The sequence below is a fragment of the Nannobrachium achirus genome (genome assembly GCF_963921795.1).
Source record: "Nannobrachium achirus genome assembly, chromosome: 3".
Taxonomy (NCBI): domain Eukaryota; kingdom Metazoa; phylum Chordata; class Actinopteri; order Myctophiformes; family Myctophidae; genus Nannobrachium; species Nannobrachium achirus.
In genome coordinates, this window is record NC_137812.1 from 27,306,696 (window position 1) to 27,328,637 (window position 21,942).

A 21,942-nucleotide genomic window follows, 5' to 3' on the forward strand; every position below is an offset into this window, starting at 1 on the left:
ACAGGTGAGAGAATGTATTACTATATAATTTCTGTGGAGGTCAATATGTGGGTAGTTTTCACCTTAAACTCTGATGGTTGGTTAATGTGCTTTGCTGTATTTCCTAATTTGCACAATTAGTTCATTTTCAACATTAGTACACTAATGTCAAACACAGAGCAGTATTAGAATAAACGGTTTGCTTATATTTAACCTCTTTGCCCATTTCAGGGTATAGCAGAACATACTGCACATCAAAAGGGGTGTGATGTTTTGTGTTAAAAAGTTAAAGCTCTATATTCTTATAGTTATGGCTGCTATAGTGCTTGTTCAGTAACATGGGCCTCACATCTCTCCAGCTCTTAAATAGAAAATATTTCTTCTAGTGTGGGGATTTAAGGGGATCAAATGCTAATTTCGTGCAAATTTATCTTAAAGCGCAAAATTTTGCACAGATGTAGCACAGGGCTTGCTCTAATGATTTAGCTAGGGCGCCCGAGCCGACGACCTTCGGGGTCGCCACAGCGGCCAAATCAAGTTGGGCTCCCATTGACTTTCTATACAGGAGGAAAATACCCAGAAAAAATATTTTTTTTCTGGGTATTTAAATAGGATCTGAGGGGTCTAACCAGGGGTTTGTCATGATGCTGAATCCATTGCAGGCATTTGTTTTGCACAAAAAAACATTCCTTGGGCTACAAATGGCCCCAGAAAACAATGGTTTAGTGATGAAAAGTGATGAGTCATCACTTTTCAGAGTTTTGTGGGTGTCTTCTGGAGCTGTGGTGACCCCGAAGGTCGCCGACTCGGGCGCCCTAGCTAAATCATGCATGGGCAACTGGCGGCCCGGGGGCCACATGCGGCCCCCACCTTCACTTAATGCGGCCCGCAGGTTAATACCGGAATACTGATATATTATTGATTTCAGCTGTTACAATTCCAAACATGAACAGACCTGCTTTAATTCCGTCTATATTAGTAGCTTAATGACTAGTATGGAATATTAAAATGTATTTTTTTATGTCCAATGTATTTGTATTTAGGTTCATCAAGAAGTTAACATGAGTATACAACTAAATGCGTTTGAAATTAAATCAAAATGTTACATTTCAGGATTCCAATTAATTCTATTGTATGCAATACTAGAATGACAAAGTAGGACGTAGCAATATGCAATGTGGCCCTCTGGAGTGAAGGTGGAAATATAGTGGACCTCACCATCATCAAAGTTGCCCACGCCTGCATTAGAGCATGGCCTGAGCTACTGTGCAAAATGTTGTACTTTTAGACTGATTAGCACGAGAAAAAAAACCCTAAGGCCTCCGACTAACATGAATGCTCACCCATACATGCATCGTTTTGAGGCCATTTCTAGCCCAAGGAATGTTTTTTTGTGCAAAACAAATGCCTGCAATGGATTCAGCATCATGACAAACCACTAGTTAGACCCCTCAGATCCTACTTAAATACCCAGAAAAAAATGTTTTTCTGGGTATCTTCCTCCTGTATAGAAAGTCAATGGGAGCCCAACTTGATTTGGCCGCTGTGGCGACCCCGAAGGTCGTCGGCTCGGGCGCCCTAGCTAAATCATTAGAGCAAGCCCTGGGCTACATCTGTGCAAAATTTTGCGCTTTAAGACAAATTTGCACGAAATTAGCATTTGCTCCCCTTAAATCCCCACACTATTCAGGCCGGGATACAGATTCTATCCAATCTTGAGAACCCCACAAAAACAGGTTCCATTTTATAGCGTTCCTATTTCAAATTCAAAGTGAATGCACATGCATCTGGGAATGACGTTTCTGTTCATGAATGCATTTCAGTAACATTTCTGAAATGTTTGGACATGTAATGTTGCCTTTAACATTACTGTGTGTATACATACAATACTGTATATATTTGTTTTTCCTCTTTCCCTTTATTACACATTTTCTGGGCTTTCCAGTAACTCGTTAGAAGTAGCACACAATCACACTGACGTTTTTTGTAAAAATAACCAATTTTATGTTCCCATAGTACTAAGACAGCTTTACAAACATGATGATATGCACATAGACTTCCTTTGTTCAAAGATTCTTATCCAAATTGAGAACTGTCAGATTTGGATGCAAATCGAAGCTCCGCCTTTCCTCGGGAGTAAGAAAAAGAAAAGAAAAAGCAAACCAAACTATGGACAGCAAAGGAAGCAGCATTATCTCTCTACCCTTGACCATCACATTCATCTTGCAGTGTACATAGGCCACACAGCTCCCTGTTTTCCTGAAACTAGAGTATTTTGTTAAAGTAACCTCATGAACATGTTATATTACATATAAACAAAAAGAAGAGGTAATGGATTGAGGGGGTTGATACAAGGAAATTAAGGGAATTAAAATAACCAATCTTTAATTTGTTAAACTTCATGCATGTCTAAACAAAGAAAAGTGTGACCAAACATAAAGCTCAAATTACCAAGAAAAAACAAAACAAACAATAAAGTATTACTCAAACATCTGTATAAAATGCTTCTGTATGCAAAAAAGGGATCCGCATTGGGGTATGGGGGGTCACAATTCTCATTTACATATTGGCATTGATTTGGTCGACATACAACCGAGTGCTGAGGATCCTTCCACCCTCTCCTCTCAATCAAACGCACGCATTTTTCACACGCACACACACACACGCTTGAAAAACACTATAGCCAAGAAGCGCTTCCAGCTTCAAACTTGACTTTTTTTTCCTTCAGGATTGTACATGTGGTTGTTTTTTGTTGTTTCTTTTAATCACACATTTCCTCTGGGATCTCATGAGGGTTGAGAATGCCAGGAACAGACATCTGGATCTTGTGTTTCTCTTCCTGGGCTTGGCGTAGAGACGCCTCTCTCTCCTCCAGGAACAGGTCTGTGGTGTCCTCGCCAGCAAACTCCTGCAGGGCCGCACAAGAGAAAAGGTAGCATACATAAAGGGACAGTTCATCCACAGAGAACAGCAGGGGTCAATGACCCCCAATGCTCAAATTTGAGAGATTTAGTCCTTTGGATGTGCCTGATAGTCCATACAAATGAATGACTGAATCAATGTCCACATACTGTACACACACTATGGTGAATAAGAGTTTTCAGAAACGAATATACTCAGTGACATTCTATTCCGTATATAATATTTTCTAAAGCAGAAATCATTTGACCGTTATCTGACCTTGATCTGCACCAGGAAGTCCCTCAGGTGTTCCTTGAAGGCAGGGATGTCTTGGTTCAAACTAAACAGGCCTGTTACAAACACCTTCACCTGGGCACTGGAGGAGGGGGGAAAAATAGAATGGTAGTTGGTGAGAGGAAATGGGACCTGCCAGTAGGTGTGCTGGTTCAATTTCCAGGACCATATGCTTTGTTTTTTCTTTTTTTTCTTTTCTTTTTTTCTAGTTTCCCTTAGCCCTAGCGTCCTTACACAGATGTACCATCCTTTTGCAAGGACACATATGGGAACAGGCTAGGAATATTAGCTAAATATAATGAATCTAACCAAACAGGTAGTTATCTTTGAGTCATTATGGATCTCTGTGCCAAATTACATATACATATCAGGTCTTTGATGACGAAAACCTAGCAAGAACACTTACTCTTGTAGATGTGGGAAGGCCGTCTTGAGAAGGTTAGCTACGTATTCTTGAACGTAAACCTGGTTGTTGTTGGCGCTGGTGGGGCAAAGGGATGCATTGATCTTGCCCTCCTCTACCAGGTTGAACATGTAGGCCAGGATGGAAGCATGCATGGTCAGACCTGTCAACACAAAGAAAGGAAAGCAATTTAGCTCATCAGCAAGATTGTGGTTTCTAAACATTTCAGAGACCAAATGTCTAGATTTGATGATAGAAAACATGTTATGTGATCCATTCTTTTGTGATCTACAGTACTTTGTATAAATAAACCCAGGAATCGGTCGTTCTATCGGGTTTGAGGATTGCTTTGAAACACTTTCTAATTTACTACATACAGAACTCTACGTGGTTGGTGTCATAGATAACTGCCATAATAGACTGGCCTCCATGAACTCTGAAAAAATGTGTACTGCACTAGTATTTGTAAATTTTGATGGTAATTCTTATGGCATGGTTGTGTTTCCATGGTTAATCCATAGCTACAGATGACACAGGGAAGCCAGGCTATAATGACAAGACTTGTTTCTTTTTAAATAGTCGACTCCAACAAATTGCTTATCATTATGATAACAGCCAGGCTACAAAGTAAAAGAGAATAACCGACAAACCACCTCCTGTATTTATGCACTAGATGGCATCATCAGTGATGTCACTAGGTTAGACAAAGTACAAATAAGGAGAGAATGATCAGTTTCAAACAGAGCTCCCTTTGAGCAACAATGTCCTTCTTTCAATGTGAGATACAACCTTCCCCTGATCCCTATTCCAAGGGTTTCAGCCCGACACCCCTTATGTACCGTGGGCCCAGCAGATACAGCATCATGTACGATTATCTGACATCTGCCGACACCTTCTACAAGCTTTCTCCCTACCATGACAGTTTTGATAGTGACCAAGACCTGGATTATGCAGCTCACCATGAACCTGACACTGATGACACGAACAAGACATTCTACCATGTCACCTCTGGTACCAATAGTGACAAAAACCTAGATTATGAAGTGCAGCATCAGCCCGACACTGACGACAAGACATTCTACCATGACACCTCTGATATTAGTGACACAAACCTGGATTATGAAGGTCAGCATCAACCAGACACTGACGACAAGACATTCTACCATGACACCTCTGATAGCGACAAAAACCTGGAGTATGAAGCTCAGCATCAACCTGACACCCTACTCTCTCCCACCTACCATGACAGCTTTGATGGTGACGAGTACCTTGATTACGCAGCGCAGCATCAACCAGAAACTGATGACAGTACATTCCTCAAACTCCCTCCCTTCTACCATGACAGGTTTCATAGTAATGAAGATGTAGATTATACTGTTCAGCATAAACCAGACACCCCACTTAGAAAACAGATTGAAGACCCAAGACCTGTCATCTTCCCCGTCAGGCGTGAACTTCCAAAACCACATCCAGATGAAGCGATTACTGCAGCTGAGGAACCGGCAACCTCGCCAACGCTTAGTGCGTGGAATATGTGGCTAGTGGAGAAAAACAAGGTTGATGGCTTGAAAATTAAAAAGAAGGCAGAGGAGGAGCGCCTGCTGAAGGAGAAGAAAGAGCAGGAGGAGAGAGAGCAGGAGCAGAAGAAGACAGTAGTGGAAGAGAGGCTTAAGATGAAGGTGAAGCAGGGGAGGCAAGAGAAGCAGCTAAAGCAGAGCAAAGAGGTTGAGGAGAAACAGCGGAAGCAAGTGAAGCAGAGGCAAACAGAACGCCATCATTTAGAATACAAAGAATGGCTCTGCAGGAAGAACCAGGAAAGAAATGAGAAAGAAAAGAAGGAAAAAGAGGAAGCTGCCTGGAGAGAGGAGCAGGAACATGAACGACGAAAGGCGGCAGAGGACAGGTATAAGTTATGGCTAGAAAAGACCAATGAAAAAAGGAAAGCTAGTCTCTATTATAAAGGCTACCCATCGCCAAGCCTCTACAACCCGATTCCATGGAAGCCATGGACGAAAACACCCAAGAATCCATCCCAGCAGAAACCACATGGTCAATCAAGATATCGGCAAAGTCCCCGCACAGCTTATATATCAAGAGAGAGTGTGAGTATAGCGAAGCAGCTGAAGAAGATAAGGCTGCTGTTAATGGATGGGTCCACGTAAGGGATAGTTAGGGAACCCCACAGAGACTTGAATTCATGGATATATTTGAGTTTCTGTTGCATTCCTCAGCCAATAGGTTTGATGACCTGCAGTGGTTCCCTATAGAGACACAAAGAGCCTGCTTGATTTGTTCTCTATGGAGACACAATGAGTCAAATTATTGGCTTAGGAATGTGACAAAAAACAAAAAATATCCATGAATTAAAGTCTCCACGGGGCGATTAATAAATAGGAAAAAAAAGAAAAAAGAAAAAAAAAAAACATTTTTGGGATGAACCATCCCTTTAAGTTGCTTTTTGTCTCAAGGGTGGTTTGACTCACAGGGAGCATCACATTTTTGAGCGGTGGTAAACCGCTCCATAGTGCTGTGCCTCCATAGTGCTGTGCGTGTGTCTGTAGCCTTTTTCCTCAGCGTTTTGCCATAGCAAAATGTGTGTACGTAGCATCATGTTTGTCTAGTGATGTCATCGTGTGTCTGTAGCCTTTTTCCTCAGCGTTTTGCCATAACAAAACATGTGTGTGTAGCATACCCTGTACATCCTAGACTCAAATCCTAGTCTGAAGACGTTATGCAAGCACGACCACCGCTCACTTCACATTGGGTGTGATTTTTATTTTTTGTTCACATTACAAATGTGACAACAGACATGTTCACATACACAGTTGAGCGTGACAACACTTAACATTGGCTATATAGTGGTGTATATAGACCGTCTGTATACACTGCTTCCGTTGATTTGACATGAATTCCAATTTCCAATCTATTGCCCATTTCCCCCCCAAATCGACGTGGAGGGTACTACTTCAGTGCACCAGGTTATTAGAAACAGTATCTATGTCACTAGCTGTGTGTATGATATTACTCTGTAATACTTTGGTTAATATAGTGTTTGTAATTCATCTGTAGCATGGTGCCATTTTGGTGTAGTTTTGAATCCTGTGCATGAGAATGCTATGCACACCAAGTCCTTGTAGTGGTGCCCACCCACGGCAGAACAATCTAAATGGTTTTTAAAAGACAAGAATACGGCTGCACACAGGTAGCCAAAGTGTCAATATTTTATTTTAGGATGCAGAGTGAGGAAAATATTTCGGCAGAAAACTGCCTTCTTCAAGGCATATGAATGTTTTGAGTCCTGCCACCTTTCTAGACACATTTGCCTTAAAGTATTAAATATATATATTCTTCCTCCAAGAAGTCCAACTCCATCAGCAGCACAGCTTGAAGATAAGGTTCAGGCTGTATAGATATATAGCTCTATCCAAAACACATCTATCCAACAACTTATGAAACCACCTCAGTCTTGCTTATGGAGGGACAGATGGATCTGAAATGATTCATTCACAAACCCACTGGTTGCAACCATTGCACCCCCATACCCAAAATGGTGCAACACTTATCAGCCGGGCAATTTCTGACCATAACATAACAATGTTATGCCCCTAACCCTTCCTCAAAATACATATATAGTAGTACTGCATAACAGTACTACTATACCTGGAAACATAATTATACATTTTCATCCCCAGTGTAATGTCTGAAAAGACAACAGTGACTACTGTGTGGACATCATCAGGCTGTGTTTTCATATTGGATTCACGTAGTGTACCTGCAGTGTGCGAGGTGTCAGTGACCACCGAGAAGATGTGTTGCAAGATGTCACAGAAGTACGTCTGGTAGAAGCTCTGTGCAGCCGCCTCCTCCTGGGCTACGCTCTGCAGGAGCGTGTACAGGATCTGCAGACCTACACAACACATTACATCATTAGTGTGTTGTTGAAGACCCCTTTTTTCTTCTGCAGCCATTATTTTCGAGTTGGGAAGGGGGGGGGGGGGGGGGGGGGGTTAGTGGTGAGGTCAGAACCTGTGTAATTGTTAATTATTTTTGTTTTCAAAATTTGCCAAAGGTCAAGGTTACACACCACAGGGCTAAAGTATACCCTCATTGCTTAATATACATAGAATGCATGTACAGAATAAGCAGCATCCTGGGTGTAACATCGGGGACTGCCCAGAAGTCCGAAGGTTCATTAGTCCGAAGGTTCATTAGTCCGAATTTAGTTAGGGTTACTGAGGTTAGGGTTAGAGTTAGGCATAGTATTCTTAACAAATTCGGACTAATGAACCTTCGGACTAATGAACCTTCGGACCAATGCCATGGCACCGTAGCATCCATCTAATGCCTTTCCCCGTTATAAGATTTTAAAATAAGACATTATCACAAACTGACACCATACAGCAGTCCTTCCCAAACTGGGGGTCGGGAACCCAGATGATTAGCTTAATGTGCAACATTGTTTTCCCAATGACAAGTTTTGGAAACCGTGCTAGACACTACATTTTCCATGTGGAAGAACAGCTGAGAACGGTCTGTGTTCATATCATTTCTGACCTGTGTCGGCCACGTTCCTCATGGTGTGTTTGAAGGCCCAGATGATGGAGTCCAGCACCAACTTGAACTGGGCTGGAGGAATGGAGAGGAAGGCAGGGAAACACTGCGAGTTGACCGCCTGAAGGAGGTAGAAGAAGTGTGTCCTATGCTCAGGGTATTCCTCGAAATCCTGATGGGGGGGGACAGAGGAATGAGTCATTAGAGGTTAATAGCTACTACAAGCGATAGGGTCTACATGTTAACAGACAATTTTATGTGTTTGAATAATTTTTAACTGCCATGAAGTGCACTGGAGTCTGTCATGTTGATATCTGTGCAGACATGTAGCCATCCAATTAAACACATCCAATAGACAGGGATAGGAAAGGACGTCAAGTTTAAAAGTGCTATGTAGCCTACATTTTTACACCATTAAAAATCTTTGAATCAAAAATTGTTTCAGTATATAATTAGCTCATTAATGTCTTTTATTGTCTTAAAGAAAATCTATACTGATAGATTCTCATTTTTAATACAAAAATCACACCCAATGTGAAGTGAGCGGTGGTCATGCTTGCATACCGTCTTCAGACTAGGATTTGAGTCTAGGATGTACAGGCTATGCTACACGCACACGTTTTGATATGGCAAAACGCTGAGGAAAAAGGCTACAGACACACGCACAGACACTCTATGGAGCGGTTTACCACCGCTCAAAAAAGTATCAGCTTAAATTATTGATATATACAAATAATTAATCTACAAATGGACGCTACCTTGTTGATCATATTTAACGTGCATTCAAAGATGGCATCAAAGATCTTGGGGATTTCGCCAGTGATGTGAGCCCCCAGCTTGTTGACGATGGTCGCTATAGTGCTGAGAACCTCAGGTTCCCTGGCAGCAGGGACGTTCCTCTGGTAGTCGATAAGCACCGCCTCCAGGAGTGGGGGCACAAAGTTCTCACCCACCTTTACAAGCAGAGAAAGTGGTGTGTGACAACAACATACATTATTGTTAGCTCGGTTTGCTCAGGCACATCACTGGAATCCAGCCCATGAACACAAAATATTCCTCCCCGTTTCTGATGCCCCGTCTCTCTTCATTATATCGGATAACGTTTTATGTAGGCTGGCGGTTCTTTCAGTGCCTAGAAAGCGAGCCCTCTACAATGCATTGGAGTGTTATGTCACGCTTTCTGACCCTCCTCACAATAGACCGATAGGGGTTAAAGATTGCCCTTTAATGAATGTTTTGAAATAATACCATATACATTTAGCTTAATAATTCACTTCTGATGGAACATAAGACAACATATTAGCGATTATTAAGCAGATGAAAAAAGGTTGGGCTCTTACCATCTGGGGATCATTGGAGCGACTGACCCAACCTGAGATCAACTTTAATGTTTCTCTCTTAACCGTCCTCATACTCCTGATCAAAGGCTGCTTGGTCACCATCTCACCTATTGGAATAGCAGAGTAAAGTTAGCTTCAGAAAGCAGAGGCATGTAACTGTAACTAACATACACACACAGACTAGAGCAGTGGTTCCTAAACTTTACAGCTCGAGACCCAAAAGAGAAATTAGACGTTTGCCCGGGACCCAAACTAGTGATAATAGCAAATCTACAAGTACACACTTGAGTCGTGACCCATAAGAAATTGTCTGTGACCCACAAATGGGTCCCGAACCACTGTTTGGGAAACACTGCACTAGGGTGCATTGCACGCACACACACACACACACACACACACACACACACACACACACACACACACACACACACACACACACACACACACACACACACACACACACACACACACACACACACACACACACACACACACACACACACACACACACACACGTAGCTTACCGTTGGTTTGAATGGCTGAGGATATGTTTTCACTCAGACACTTATATACGTTCAGCATGTCCAGGTAAATGCGTCCCAGCTGCACAACAAACGGGTGTCCTACGGCCTTGCAGGCCCTGACGTTGGTCTTCAGAATGCTGCCTAGCTGACGCACGGTTTCTGCATCCTTCAGGATGTCCACATTCTGCAGAGGAGCGTCCACATGAGAGTGGTTAAACCAGAGTGGTGGATTAACACCAGTCAAATAGATTGTGACGAGGTCGTAAATAGCACATGACACTTTTACATGATACATAACTAAACCAATTATTTGATAACAAAAATGTTTAGATTTATTTTCTGTGTATCGAATAATCATTCCAGTACTGCAAGATTAATCACTTAACGCTTTGCAAGGTCTAATTAATATGCAAAGCAAATTAGAAAATATTAAGCTGCCAAGCTTGTTGTAAAACATGCTACGGATTGCTTGACCAGTGCATTTTGGTGACGGATGCCCTTACCTTGGTGGCCTGTTGGATGATGCTGTCCCACACCTGGTTGGGCAGCTGCATGTACTTCTCTATTAGGTGTTCCTGGACTGCCTGGTCTGTCTGAGCCCCTATCATGTAGCCCACTGCCTCGTAGAATGTATGGACCTGATGTCAGAGAAGACAAACAAGGATTATAACAAGGAGTCGTTTTTATGAAAGCCTTAAGAGGAATTTTCTATTAACTTTAAGTATTCACCATTTATTCTTCTCATTATTATTACTTTTTTTTTATGTATGGAGTGCAGTGCAGGTCCAGCCACAGTACAGATAGTGGTTTGGTGCAGTGCATCGTCCTGCTACTGTGCGGTGTGGTTTAAACCAGAGATCTATAGGTTGTAGAAACTGGCTCTGAACACACCAGATATTCTTCTCATTATTGAGGCTAATCCTGTTTCGTTGTACCGACTGTTCATTCTTGAATACCACAACTAGAATGGCAGTGCAATGTGCATATCTTTCAAAAGGCGTGTTTGGTTTAAGTTGGAGGAAGTACCTGCTGTGGCTGAAGGTCACATATGATGGTGTTGATGTTATTGAGGATCTCATCGATGAAGGGCATCACCTCTCCCACCTGAACTTGGACAAAGTGACGACGACACTTCTGAGCGATCTTGATGAAGGTGTCACATGCCATGTCCTGCACGCCATCATGGGTCTCTGAAATCAGCATGACAGAGAGCATTTTATTCCTGAAAACTGTTTTGAGTTTGAATCTTTTTTTTGTACTTAATTTTTTGTTTTGAGGACATATCTTCCCCAAAGGACAACCACAATCATAGGATTCAGGTTGAAAATCCGCTAAGTCAAACTTTAAAATCAGAACACTTTGTTAAATCAGATATTCACTGGTAACGCCTATAACCTTTCTTTCTGCCTCAATTGATTTGATACCCAGTAAAAGATGAACAGGACCTTTAGCATTCTGCCCAGTGTTTTTCCAGCACTTGTTCAGTGGGGCCACACAGTTTTGATCCAAAAAGAATGGCCCTCAATTATCAAATGAGTACATGACTGATGTAAGAGCCATTCTACAATTATATATCAAAATCTACCATTTCTTAAGTCCTCTCCAGTTTCTCACCGTGCATGAACTCAAACAGCTTGTTGACAACAGTCTTCAGGAACTTCCAGTGGGCACGTAGGAAACGGGGGTATTGTCCCACGATGTACATGATGTTGGATGCTATGATGGCCTTGTTGTCTTTGCCTCTCTTTTGCTCACATAGCCCTAGTAGGTCCTACATTAGGCAGGACAAGAAGGTAGGGACATGGAGTCAGTAAATACAGTCTGACTGGATGCTTCAGCAAGTTAAATGTAAGATTTTTCATGCCATTTTAACACTAAAGTCACCAATGAAAAAATAAAATAAAGATCCACACCCATTGTGAAGTGTGCGGTACTATTTATGAGTTAATTTCATTAAGCATCCGGCGAAGCTTGGCCAATGTGACCCTGGGCGAACATGCGGACAAAGCCAGATGTTCAGGATCACTGCTCAAAAACACAAATGAAAAATGAATACAGGTGTGTGAGACCTGGTAGATTTCAAACTAAGGATTCAGAATATGGATGTTTGTTAATGGCTAACCGGTAAGCCTTTTATGTAAAAATATCCGAATAATAATAAATACATGTTCCGCATTTTTAGTTAAGGGTCTTGCCAAGGGACATATCTTGAAATATCTTACAGTTCTGTAAGTACAAAAAAGTGAATATGTGCCGCTCACCTTGATAACAGTGACCAGGAACCTCTTCTCATCCTCCTCGTGCATGGCCCCGCTAATGGAGCCGATGGCCCAGCAAAGTGTGTTAAGGTTCCTCCACGACCACTCGGTACCATTCACCTGGTTGTGGAGCTTCTCTGTCATGATGCGCTCTGTATCCGCATAGTCCAAGTGGGTGAGGTACACTACAGTCAGAGAGAGATAGAGATACATTATTTACATGGAAAACGTGGTTGATTGCTTGTTCATTTATACTGATGTATGGAACGATTCATAAACATATTGACACTACACACTGACACAGTGTAACTGAAGTGGTGTGGGAGAAAGATTATTCTCAATCCTACGGAGTCAATGAATGCAGTTAAAGCATCAGCTTTAGAAGAACCAACTTCTAAAGAAGGGCCAACACTTACCGAGAGTTTCTCTCATGTTCTTGTAGAGGTTGATGGAGTCTGTGTCCTTCATGAACTCTCTGACCACCTCCCCCTGGTCGTTCTCCACCACCAGCACCTCCTCTGGCTTGGCCATACGGCTCACCATCAGCAAACGCACCTGCAGGAAGCAGACATGTGTTGAGGTTATCATGTATAGAGAGACAGGCCGAGTGGGCGTCGCCCTTGCTTTGATGATGTGGTTCCCAGATTGAAAGTATAGTAAAAGCTCCTGATTCGTAAGTTCATCAGTTTCAATCATCATTTAAATGTAAATTCACACACACTAGAGGGTAGCATGGGTAAAAGAAAATGGGACCCGTGCCAAAACGGAACCGGAACCGAGGGTATTTGGACTGAACCGAATTTCCCAGAGAATATTCTGATTTACTAGCCCGGTCCGAAACGACACAGAGAATGATTGGATCCAGTCCGAAATGGATCAGATTAAAATTGGATCAGATCCTAAATGGAGCCGGGGAAACTTGACTCGATCTGGCCGGGACTTTGACCTGCACTGTGTCTAAATGCTAGATTATGCTTATTTTCACCATTACTTTGAGACTGGTTGTCTTCTCATCTCCTCTATTGGGCAATTGGACCCTATCCAACCCTGCCACGAGGGACAAGTCAATATCATAGCCCTGTGCTACCCTCTAACACACACACACACACACACACACACACACACACACACACACACACACACACACACACACACACACACACACACACACACACACACACACACACACACACACACACACACACACACACACACACACACACACACACACACACACACACACACACACACACACACACACACACACACAGTGAGCTCCCCTACCTTGGAAAGCACAGGTAGGTAGAGGTGTCTGCGTGGCGGTACATCAAAGTGCTGGTTGCCAGACAGCAGAGGTGACGTGGAGGTGGAAAAGGGACTCTCTCTGTAGAGCTCGGCTGCCAGGTGGTTCCAGTACTCCAGACAGATCTTAAAGATCTCCGTCTCCTCCACCTCGGACACCAGCAGCATGTAATGAAGGGCCTGCAGACACAAAGACACTTACAGTTACATGTTAGGTTTAAATAGGAAATGTGTATGAAAATGCATTCCAGGTTAAGTCGCCCAGAAACACTTCCACTCACATTGGGTGCACTCGCTCATTTAAGGAGTACCAGGTACCCTCCATATTACAACAGCTTAAGTGTCTTGCAATAATAATGGACTATATATAGAAACAGAACAATCACACCTCTGTTTAGCTACTTGATTCATCCTCTGCCATATGGCAGCTTGTTTTCCACTGCTTATTCAGAACCTGGTGCCACTGGGAAGGTCCGTTTTAAACTCCGCCCTAGCCAATATGCCAAGGCATACAAGGAACTCCTTAAACAAGTGCACCCATTGACGGTCATGTGGACAAGGACAGCTGGTTCCATCAGGCCATTTGTATAATCCACAACAAATAATAACGCATATGATCCTCCACTGCAAACTCCTAGGGTATGGGCACTGATGATGTGGAAGAGACATGCACCCAAGCGCCCACAGCAACCCCAGTGGGAATCGAACCCAGGACCTTCTAGCTGTGAGGCGACAGCGCCACCATTCCTCTCGGTTTGTTTATTTTATTAAATGTCAGTCTGTCAAGCATGTTTGAGACTGCAATTATGGTTAAAGGCTATACAAATCCGCTGAGTTTCTCCCTGGGATCTTAGACTGTTGACAAGACACAGACATTTGTTTTTATATCTAAAAAAGCTCTATCTAAAAGCTGGATGAAGTGTAGGATCAACTTTGTAATCCTGCACACCAATAATTAACCACAGACCTTATTTAACGTATCCTACCTCCATCAGTGTCTCTCTGAGGTTGGGTCTCCTCTCGATGAGCTGACCGTGTTCCTTGAGGAAGGTGCAGAGGAAGAGACTGAGGTTCTGGATGAAGTTCTGCTCGTCGTCCTTCCCATTGGCGTAGGCCAGCCGAATGTTAGTGTTCAAAGGTAGCATCTGGCCGGAGCAAGGGACAAAAAAGTAACAGGCCATTTCAGTGGATTATTATTTACAAAACAAAAGGCTCACAGTTCACACTTAAGAGAAACAAATTATTTACTTAGCTTATTATTTAATAGTCCATAATATACCATTTTGGGGACATTTTAACCAGTGTTCTCAACTGTGAAACGGTTAGCTGTTTTTCAACAGTAACCATAAACTCTTAACCATCTGGCTAATCTGTGTAGAATTTTAACATTGGTACAGATAATATACAAGCAGAGCACGTGCTGGATCCCAGCGGATAAAGAGTTAAAAGGTACAATAACAGGACTGTGCACTTCTTACAAAAGATATTATGCATATAGTGGGTCTAAAATAAGACAGTGTGTATGGTTATGTGCTGCCAATAAAAGTTTGCCATGTACCTGTTTCAGCTGACACATGGTGAGGGTAAAGAGGTTGACAAACTGCTCTTCATACTGATTGACACTCACGCCGGCGATCTCTGTCAGACACTTTAACGTCACGTTGCGAAACATGGGCACATTCAAGAACTGAAATTCACACAAAAACATGAAAACAGGTTGGAGCAGTGTTGGATAACAACTTTCACATTCTGGCATGCATTACACATCAGAATGTTTTAAGTTTTTAAAGTCTTACATTTCTGGGAACTCCAGTACCAAGTAAACACACTAACCTGCCATCTACCCAAATAAAATGTGCATTGGTCTACAAATTAACCACATATTAAATAAAAAGTTAAGACACAAAGATAACAAGTCCTAGGAGATGAGGTGCAGTCAGAAAACCTTAATAGAAAACTAATTTAACATCTTCACTGATATACCTTGTAGACCAGCGTGGTGATTAGTTTGGTCTCAAAGATGTAACCCAGCGGAATCCAATTTAGAAAACGAAGCAGCGTTTCCAGTGTGGCCTGGACCAGAGGGGCATTCTGGGAGTTTTCCTGACAGAACAAAGAAACATTGTGTATTTTATAAGTGGTGTATAACAGGTACAACAGATGGCCCGTTATCTGTGCAGAGGGCTGTTTCAGACTCAACTTACACTTACCATAACAAACTGGCAGAGCTGGAATATTTGTGAGAACTCATTGCACATGCTGAAAAAGATTGATATGAGCAATGCTTTAGTATTTTTGTAGGTTTAGTTCAGTTTGTCATTATAACAGGATAACAGTAGCATTGTCTTTAATTCATGCAGTGAACAGAAATAAAAAAACACCCGCCCACAGTTTACACTTGAATAAAGAACATTTCTATTTCAGCAGCAGCGTATCAGTACAAGACCTTCATTGATACATTAAGATCTTGTACCGAAACATTGCTAATTAAATTAACCAACACATCTGTCACCACATTTCAGCCAGTTGTGCAAAAGCTTTTTGATTTAATTCATGCAGGAAATAATATCCCTAATGCCTGATGACCCAAATCACAAAAAGAAAGAAAGAAAATGTAAATAAAAAAAAAATAAAAAAATAAGCCCTTTTCATGGCATCCCTATTTTGGAATGTGATATTGTAAGAAATTGTAATTTGTCAGAACCTTAAAAATGTTGATAATAGCAGATCTACAAGCTCATTCACAACGCATCATATCTTGACTAATTTGCAATTAGAATTATGATGTATGTATGATGAAGTAGGGTGTGAGTGGTTAAGTGAAAGACCAGGTAGAAAGTACTGTGTACTCTGCACTGTTACCTGTCTTTGAGGTGCTTGGCCTTGACCTGGGTCATTTGGCCACTGGAGAAGTCAAAGACCTCCTCACTGAGCAGTTTGAGAATGATCATGTTGTTCTGACAGAGGCTCTCACTGGTGCGACTTGCTCCTACGATGTCACTGATGAAGGTAGGCCAGTGCTTTGGCCACTCCTGCTTCAAGATCTAGAACCACAGAGTGTGAGAAGACATTGAACATTAACATTCAGAATGACTAAATATTAAATCCAGGCTAGGGGTGAATAACTGAACAACAGAATTTTAAATACCATTTTTAGTAATTGAATAATCTGTATAGTGTCATGTAATCTATGCCGTTTAGAACAATACCCAAATCTTATGGTTTGTATTTGTTCCTTATTCTACAAAGGAAAAGTTATGTTTAAGCTTATTAAGCAATTTCAAGATGTCCGTTTGGGTTCAGATAGTAAGTATGTTATATGCATTTACATAAGGTACTGAAGTACAAATTACTTCAGTACCTTATGTTATTGTAATTTTAGGGTAAAAATGATTTGATTAAATTCATCTAAGAACTTAAAGTTTTACTATGTAACTTTTTTTATAAAACAAATCTTAAAATTGTCCTAACTGTTAAATCGCTAAAGTTTTAGAACACCCACTCCGTTATTTTCAGCTTCTGAAGCCTTCTCTTTATATGTTTTCTATGAGCCGTGAGGGGGGGAGAATTTCGCGCCATGATGACGTAATCTGCATCATCTGTATACGTTGTGTATACGTTGCCCAATCACATCGCCGATCATGCACACATGGTACACTACCGGCCAATGCAGCGCATCTTGAAGTGGGGTCGCCATATTTGTAGTCGCCCGTGTGTCTCTTTACTCAAAAGCTAATCTCGCCTACCAGGCAGGGTGAAGTAGTCCGTTTCTCCGGAATGCCTGAACGCACAGGAACCAGGGACCCCTCTAAAGATAGCTCTCGGCGTTGTGGAGGCAGACGCGGGGGTGTGAAGGTACGAAAAACGGGCGAAAGACGCGAACGCGACCGCGGTTTGCTATATGGCTACTGACCACTAGTTGAGAATCTTACACAGTATAGCTTTAAACTTAAACATTTATCAATTCTGCAAAAGTTTTATTAGTTAGTCTATTCATTGTCAGCAGCATGTTTTGCAACATCTCTTTGCAGTCTGTGTGGGGTTGTATGATTCTTGCACAATATGTGTGTACCAGCATTGTGTCACCAAATTGTCACCATGTCTCAGCAGCAATAAGACAAAACAATTTCCTTGACAGTTACTGTATGTGATGATTCAAGCACGACACTTAGATCTCTGGATTGCACATGACATTTTTCATGGTGTGGTGCAGACAGAGGGCATAGGTTTTCTAATTCATTTTATTTTACCTGGACAAGAATCATGTTGAGTTTGGCTATGTACACTCCCTCTTTCTGAAAGACATAGACAGATTTAAATTAGCACACATGTCATATGAAGATCATCTGAGTTGATCACCAGCTTTTCATGTGATGTGTTCCTCACCTCTACGTTTGCAGGGTCAGATGATGTCTTGATAATCAGTCCAACAACATACTTCTTGATTCCTGGAAACACATGGAATTTTTTACATTATATTACAGCTACAAATAAACTTCCCTGTTAACCTACAAAACATTTTAGTGTAATTTCATGTGTGATCTCTAAATGTTATGTGTGAGAAAGAATATCAAGCATATCTTAATATTTTACACCTACCGTCACACTGATTTCTTGGGAGAATCTTCCACCGAGTTTTGATGACTGTCTCCAGGATCTGCAGTGCATAGTACTTGAAAGAGGACAGGAGGATAAAAGGGGTAAGATGTCAGAAATACACAAATAAAGAGCTAAAGAGAATCAAGGACTAGGAGACAAAAGACACAAAAGCTATTGAGACTGTCTACATGTGACTGTCATGATGAGAGATGAAACCTTTCACTTTCAAACAGAAACCTCATAGGCCTACTATCCAGGGAGGATTAGCAGAGCCCCTAGTTGTTAGCTTGTAGGCTGCTAAGTGCTAACCAGTGAGTTACATTAAACTCAGTGGTGACTTGCACACAGACACAGTCTGGGCAATTCTCGCTATTTCTACATGTCATTATTTCGACTAAGCGTGTGGCCGACAGATTCCCAGTTCGATTCCTTGGGCTGGCAGAAAATAAATCTGTCTGTGGAGCTGAATGACCAACACTCACCCCTCCCTCAATACTGTTGATGTGCCCTTGAGCTGCTCAGTGGCCAACAGTATAATACTGTGGGTGTACTGGGCAGTTACCAGGTTTTAATTGTTTTATTTGATTGTGAGGCAGGGTGTTGCTGAAAAAGAGCATTTGTGCTCAGCAATCTTCCCTGGATACTGATAGAGGTCAAATCAATAAATATAGTGATATCACAGACTTTCTGCATGTGTGTTGATGACCGTCAATCGCACGATTATGAAATAAATGGCCCATCCCCATCTAGTAGTAATATATATATATTTAGATGGCCAAGTGTCTGAAAGCATTTTCAATTGCATAGGGATGCCATGCCATTACTTTCATTTTCCTTTCGTGGTCCTTACTTTCGTTTTCATGTTCTGGGAAAACTCCAGGATGGTGTCTACCCTGGTCCAGGCATCTGGATGGTCCTTCAGGTTGGTGAGTACCTCTTGGGCCATCCGTTGCTAAACGAGATGAACCACAACCAGGGTCATTATCTCTTCTTGGTTCTTAAGTTAGTTAGTTACTTTTATGTACAATACAAATATTGAATCTACAACAGCATGGCAAATTGTCTAACCACCACCCTTCTACTTGGCAGGTAGCTTCCTATCCCTCATTTTAGAAAAGGAAAACATTTATACAATACAATTATTATTAATAAATAATGCTACTTTTTAGGGGATAGTTATGTGCATGGTTGACTGAATATTGTCCCAGATCATATGTTCTATTGGGGCTGTGCAATATTCAGTAAAAATAAATGAAATTTGATGCTTAATGTTTCAAAAAGTAAAATTGCAATAATATATTTTATATACAATGAGAAAAGAGTGAAGGGCGTGCAGCAAAATCAATACTCAACCATGCATATTTTCTGTTACATGCAACTTGTAAGCCAGCTAGGTATTCTGCATAAAACCAATACCTTGATTTGTTAATCAAGGTATTGGTTTTCTGTCTTAAACTTCCCCAGTGACTTTCCTCCAAATGTCCCTTTGAATTAAGAATGCTTGAAATTAACACAGTGATGAGTGAAATCCTATACATACAGCCAGTGGTGCAGTGGTGATTCAATGTTTGGGGGGTCGCGAACGTCGCTCAACACCTACTATACAGGTCTATTGATATGCAAATAGGCTTGTTTCTTTGTTAAAACAGTTGTCGAGGTGTGAACTTGGGGGTGCGAAACCCTGGCTCAAAAAAAGATATGGGTCGTCGGGGGCGCGCGACCCAAGACCACGGCAACACTGCATACAGCACAAGACGAATTCAGAGTGACACGAGACTCTGCCAATGATGGCATGTTCTCTCACCTGGGATCCAATATCATAGTACATGGAATTGACAACATTGTCCAGTAGATTGATATCCAGCTTCTGACTGAAGTCCAGCAGCTGTCTGGCTGTGTGATCCGCCAACATCGTCATTTCTGCTGGCATAGAGCTTTAGCAGCAGGGGGGGGGGGGGGGGGGGGGTAATGAATGTAGCGGTTAGTTAGTTGTCCTGTCTTTCCATATCAAATATAGCTAACACATACTAAATGGTTCAACTTGTAGTTGTATATTCCAATGAGGACAGCAAACAGTTCTCAGCAGGGTATTATTAAATTCCCTGTGTGATTAAACTAATGACCTGCTATCAATCAATACACTTTGTCACTGTTGTTACAGGTGAAACTATTTATAAAGGCTTTCGTGTTTGCAGTTCAAGGAATAGAAAACAATAATTAAATAAGTTCTAAAACACATCACACAAGCGCATTCAGTAAAGTCAAGTGCATGAATTTCTCTCTCTCACACACACGCACACACACACACACACACACACACACACACACACACACACACACACACACACACACACACACTTTGGCAACGCTAAACCAATCGGAGAAACAGCTCCCCTTAGTGGTAGCATGTATTTTTACAGCAGCCAAGCGCAACCCCTCCCAAATAAGCATTAACGCGGCCATGGTCTGGTCTGTGTGATGAATGATGTAAACAAATCAAACAAGTCCAGAAGAAGTATCGAAATGTCTGTGAGCGTGAGTCGACCAACAATCACCAGCCTGTGTCTAGCATGTTAGTTAATCCAGTGTTAAAAACAGTACACACCACTTTTAAAGCAGTCAACACGAAATCTGCAGGCTAATGGGAAGGCAACACATTGTTGATGGCGGCTAAACTTACCTGGTCGTTTTCTTGGTTTTCTCGGCGAAAAGAAATGTTTCCCCCTCTTAATATAACTCGTCTCGACTGAATGGAAGCTGACTAAACTATCTCATGGCACACTGCTGTGGACCAGCGATAGCAACTTAGCTAGCTTCCGTTGGCTAACGGTATATATCGTAAACGGTCGGAAACTTAAACGACTTGTAATGTTCTGGAATTCTGTCCACAAATTAGCAAAGAGCCAAACGCTTTCTCTGTCCAATAATAATAGCAACAATATTAGCCACTGTCTCTCTTGACCAGGTTGAAGTCGATGTTCACTCTGCTAATAGCATAGTTAGCATACAAATTGCACACAAGTCAATGAGGTTTCGGGCTAACGTTAGCTCAGAGCTAGCACATTACACCTAAGATTTCTACGGAGTCACTTATTAGTCGTATCCCGGGTCATACTAATAATAATATGACGAAATAAAACACTCTCGGGGTTTTATTTTTTTCTTTTGTTTCTTGTTCTGCTCGGATGTTTTTTAAATAATGTTGGATAAAGCAGGAGTGTTTTTTTAATGCGTGCATAAGAGTGCTTCTTCCTCCAGTCTCGAGCTCATGCTTCAAACCCAAGGAGGACCGGTTGGAACCGGTTGAGACCGGGATATTCCATCTCAGCTCGGTGCGCTGCTGTCGGGCCCGTGGCGCGCGCCGCGGAAAATTTGGACCGTGTGCACGCCCTTCGAGCCGTCCGATTGGCTGCACGGCGGGGCTGCGTCATCGGCGCGAGGGCGGACCATTCTGGCCCCTCAAAAAAGAACAGATCTATCATCTACAGCAGTTATAGGCTCTAATAAGTAGTCTACAACAGGGGGTCTTCAACGTTTTCATGCCAAGGACCCCTTAGTTGAGAGACAGATGAAGCAGGGACCCCCGACCCTATTCATAGTTTCCATATACATGTAGTTTCATTGTATGACAGCACAAACATCAGTGTATTTTGGATTCATGTTAATGTGTGTTTCCAGATATTTAACCACTTGAACTGTCAATGCTTAATAAACTTGAACTCTGTGCTCTTTTTCCCCTCTACACCAGAGAGCTTTGCCGAAAATAGCCGATCTATAAGCTCACAACGCCT

General features: G+C 41.9%; 1 protein-coding gene across 1 annotated transcript; it reads right to left on the reverse strand.

Annotated features, from left to right (window-relative positions):
- Positions 1-1,965: 1,965 nt before the first annotated feature.
- Positions 1,966-21,408, reverse strand: xpo1a (exportin 1 a). Its single transcript, XM_080722248.1, has 25 exons — positions 20,832-21,408; positions 19,956-20,085; positions 19,002-19,103; positions 18,152-18,224; positions 17,939-18,000; positions 17,803-17,847; positions 16,415-16,596; positions 15,763-15,811; positions 15,536-15,655; positions 15,111-15,239; positions 14,539-14,697; positions 13,535-13,732; positions 12,667-12,805; positions 12,254-12,435; positions 11,607-11,763; positions 11,019-11,182; positions 10,496-10,630; positions 9,993-10,176; positions 9,469-9,575; positions 8,887-9,081; positions 8,132-8,300; positions 7,350-7,484; positions 3,581-3,740; positions 3,160-3,256; positions 1,966-2,887 (listed from the first exon to the last, which is right to left on the reverse strand). Exons 2-25 carry the CDS (start codon positions 20,079-20,081, stop codon positions 2,741-2,743), a joined length of 3,216 nt encoding a protein of 1,071 aa, XP_080578374.1. The 5' UTR covers positions 20,082-20,085; positions 20,832-21,408; the 3' UTR covers positions 1,966-2,740.
- Between the last annotated feature and the right edge of the window lie 534 nt (positions 21,409-21,942).

Bases quoted from the DNA above. Each gene is read 5' to 3' on its own strand.
- xpo1a (XM_080722248.1), bottom strand. From the start codon at position 20,081: ATGCCAGCAGAAATGACGATGTTGGCGGATCACACAGCCAGACAGCTG. The intron at 17,848-17,938 runs GTGAGGAACACA...TATGTCTTTCAG, and splicing joins CTGACCCTGCAAACGTAGAG to AAAGAGGGAGTGTACATAGC. The intron at 7,485-8,131 runs GTCAGAAATGAT...TGTGTTGTGTAG, and splicing joins GAGGAACGTGGCCGACACAG to GTCTGCAGATCCTGTACACG.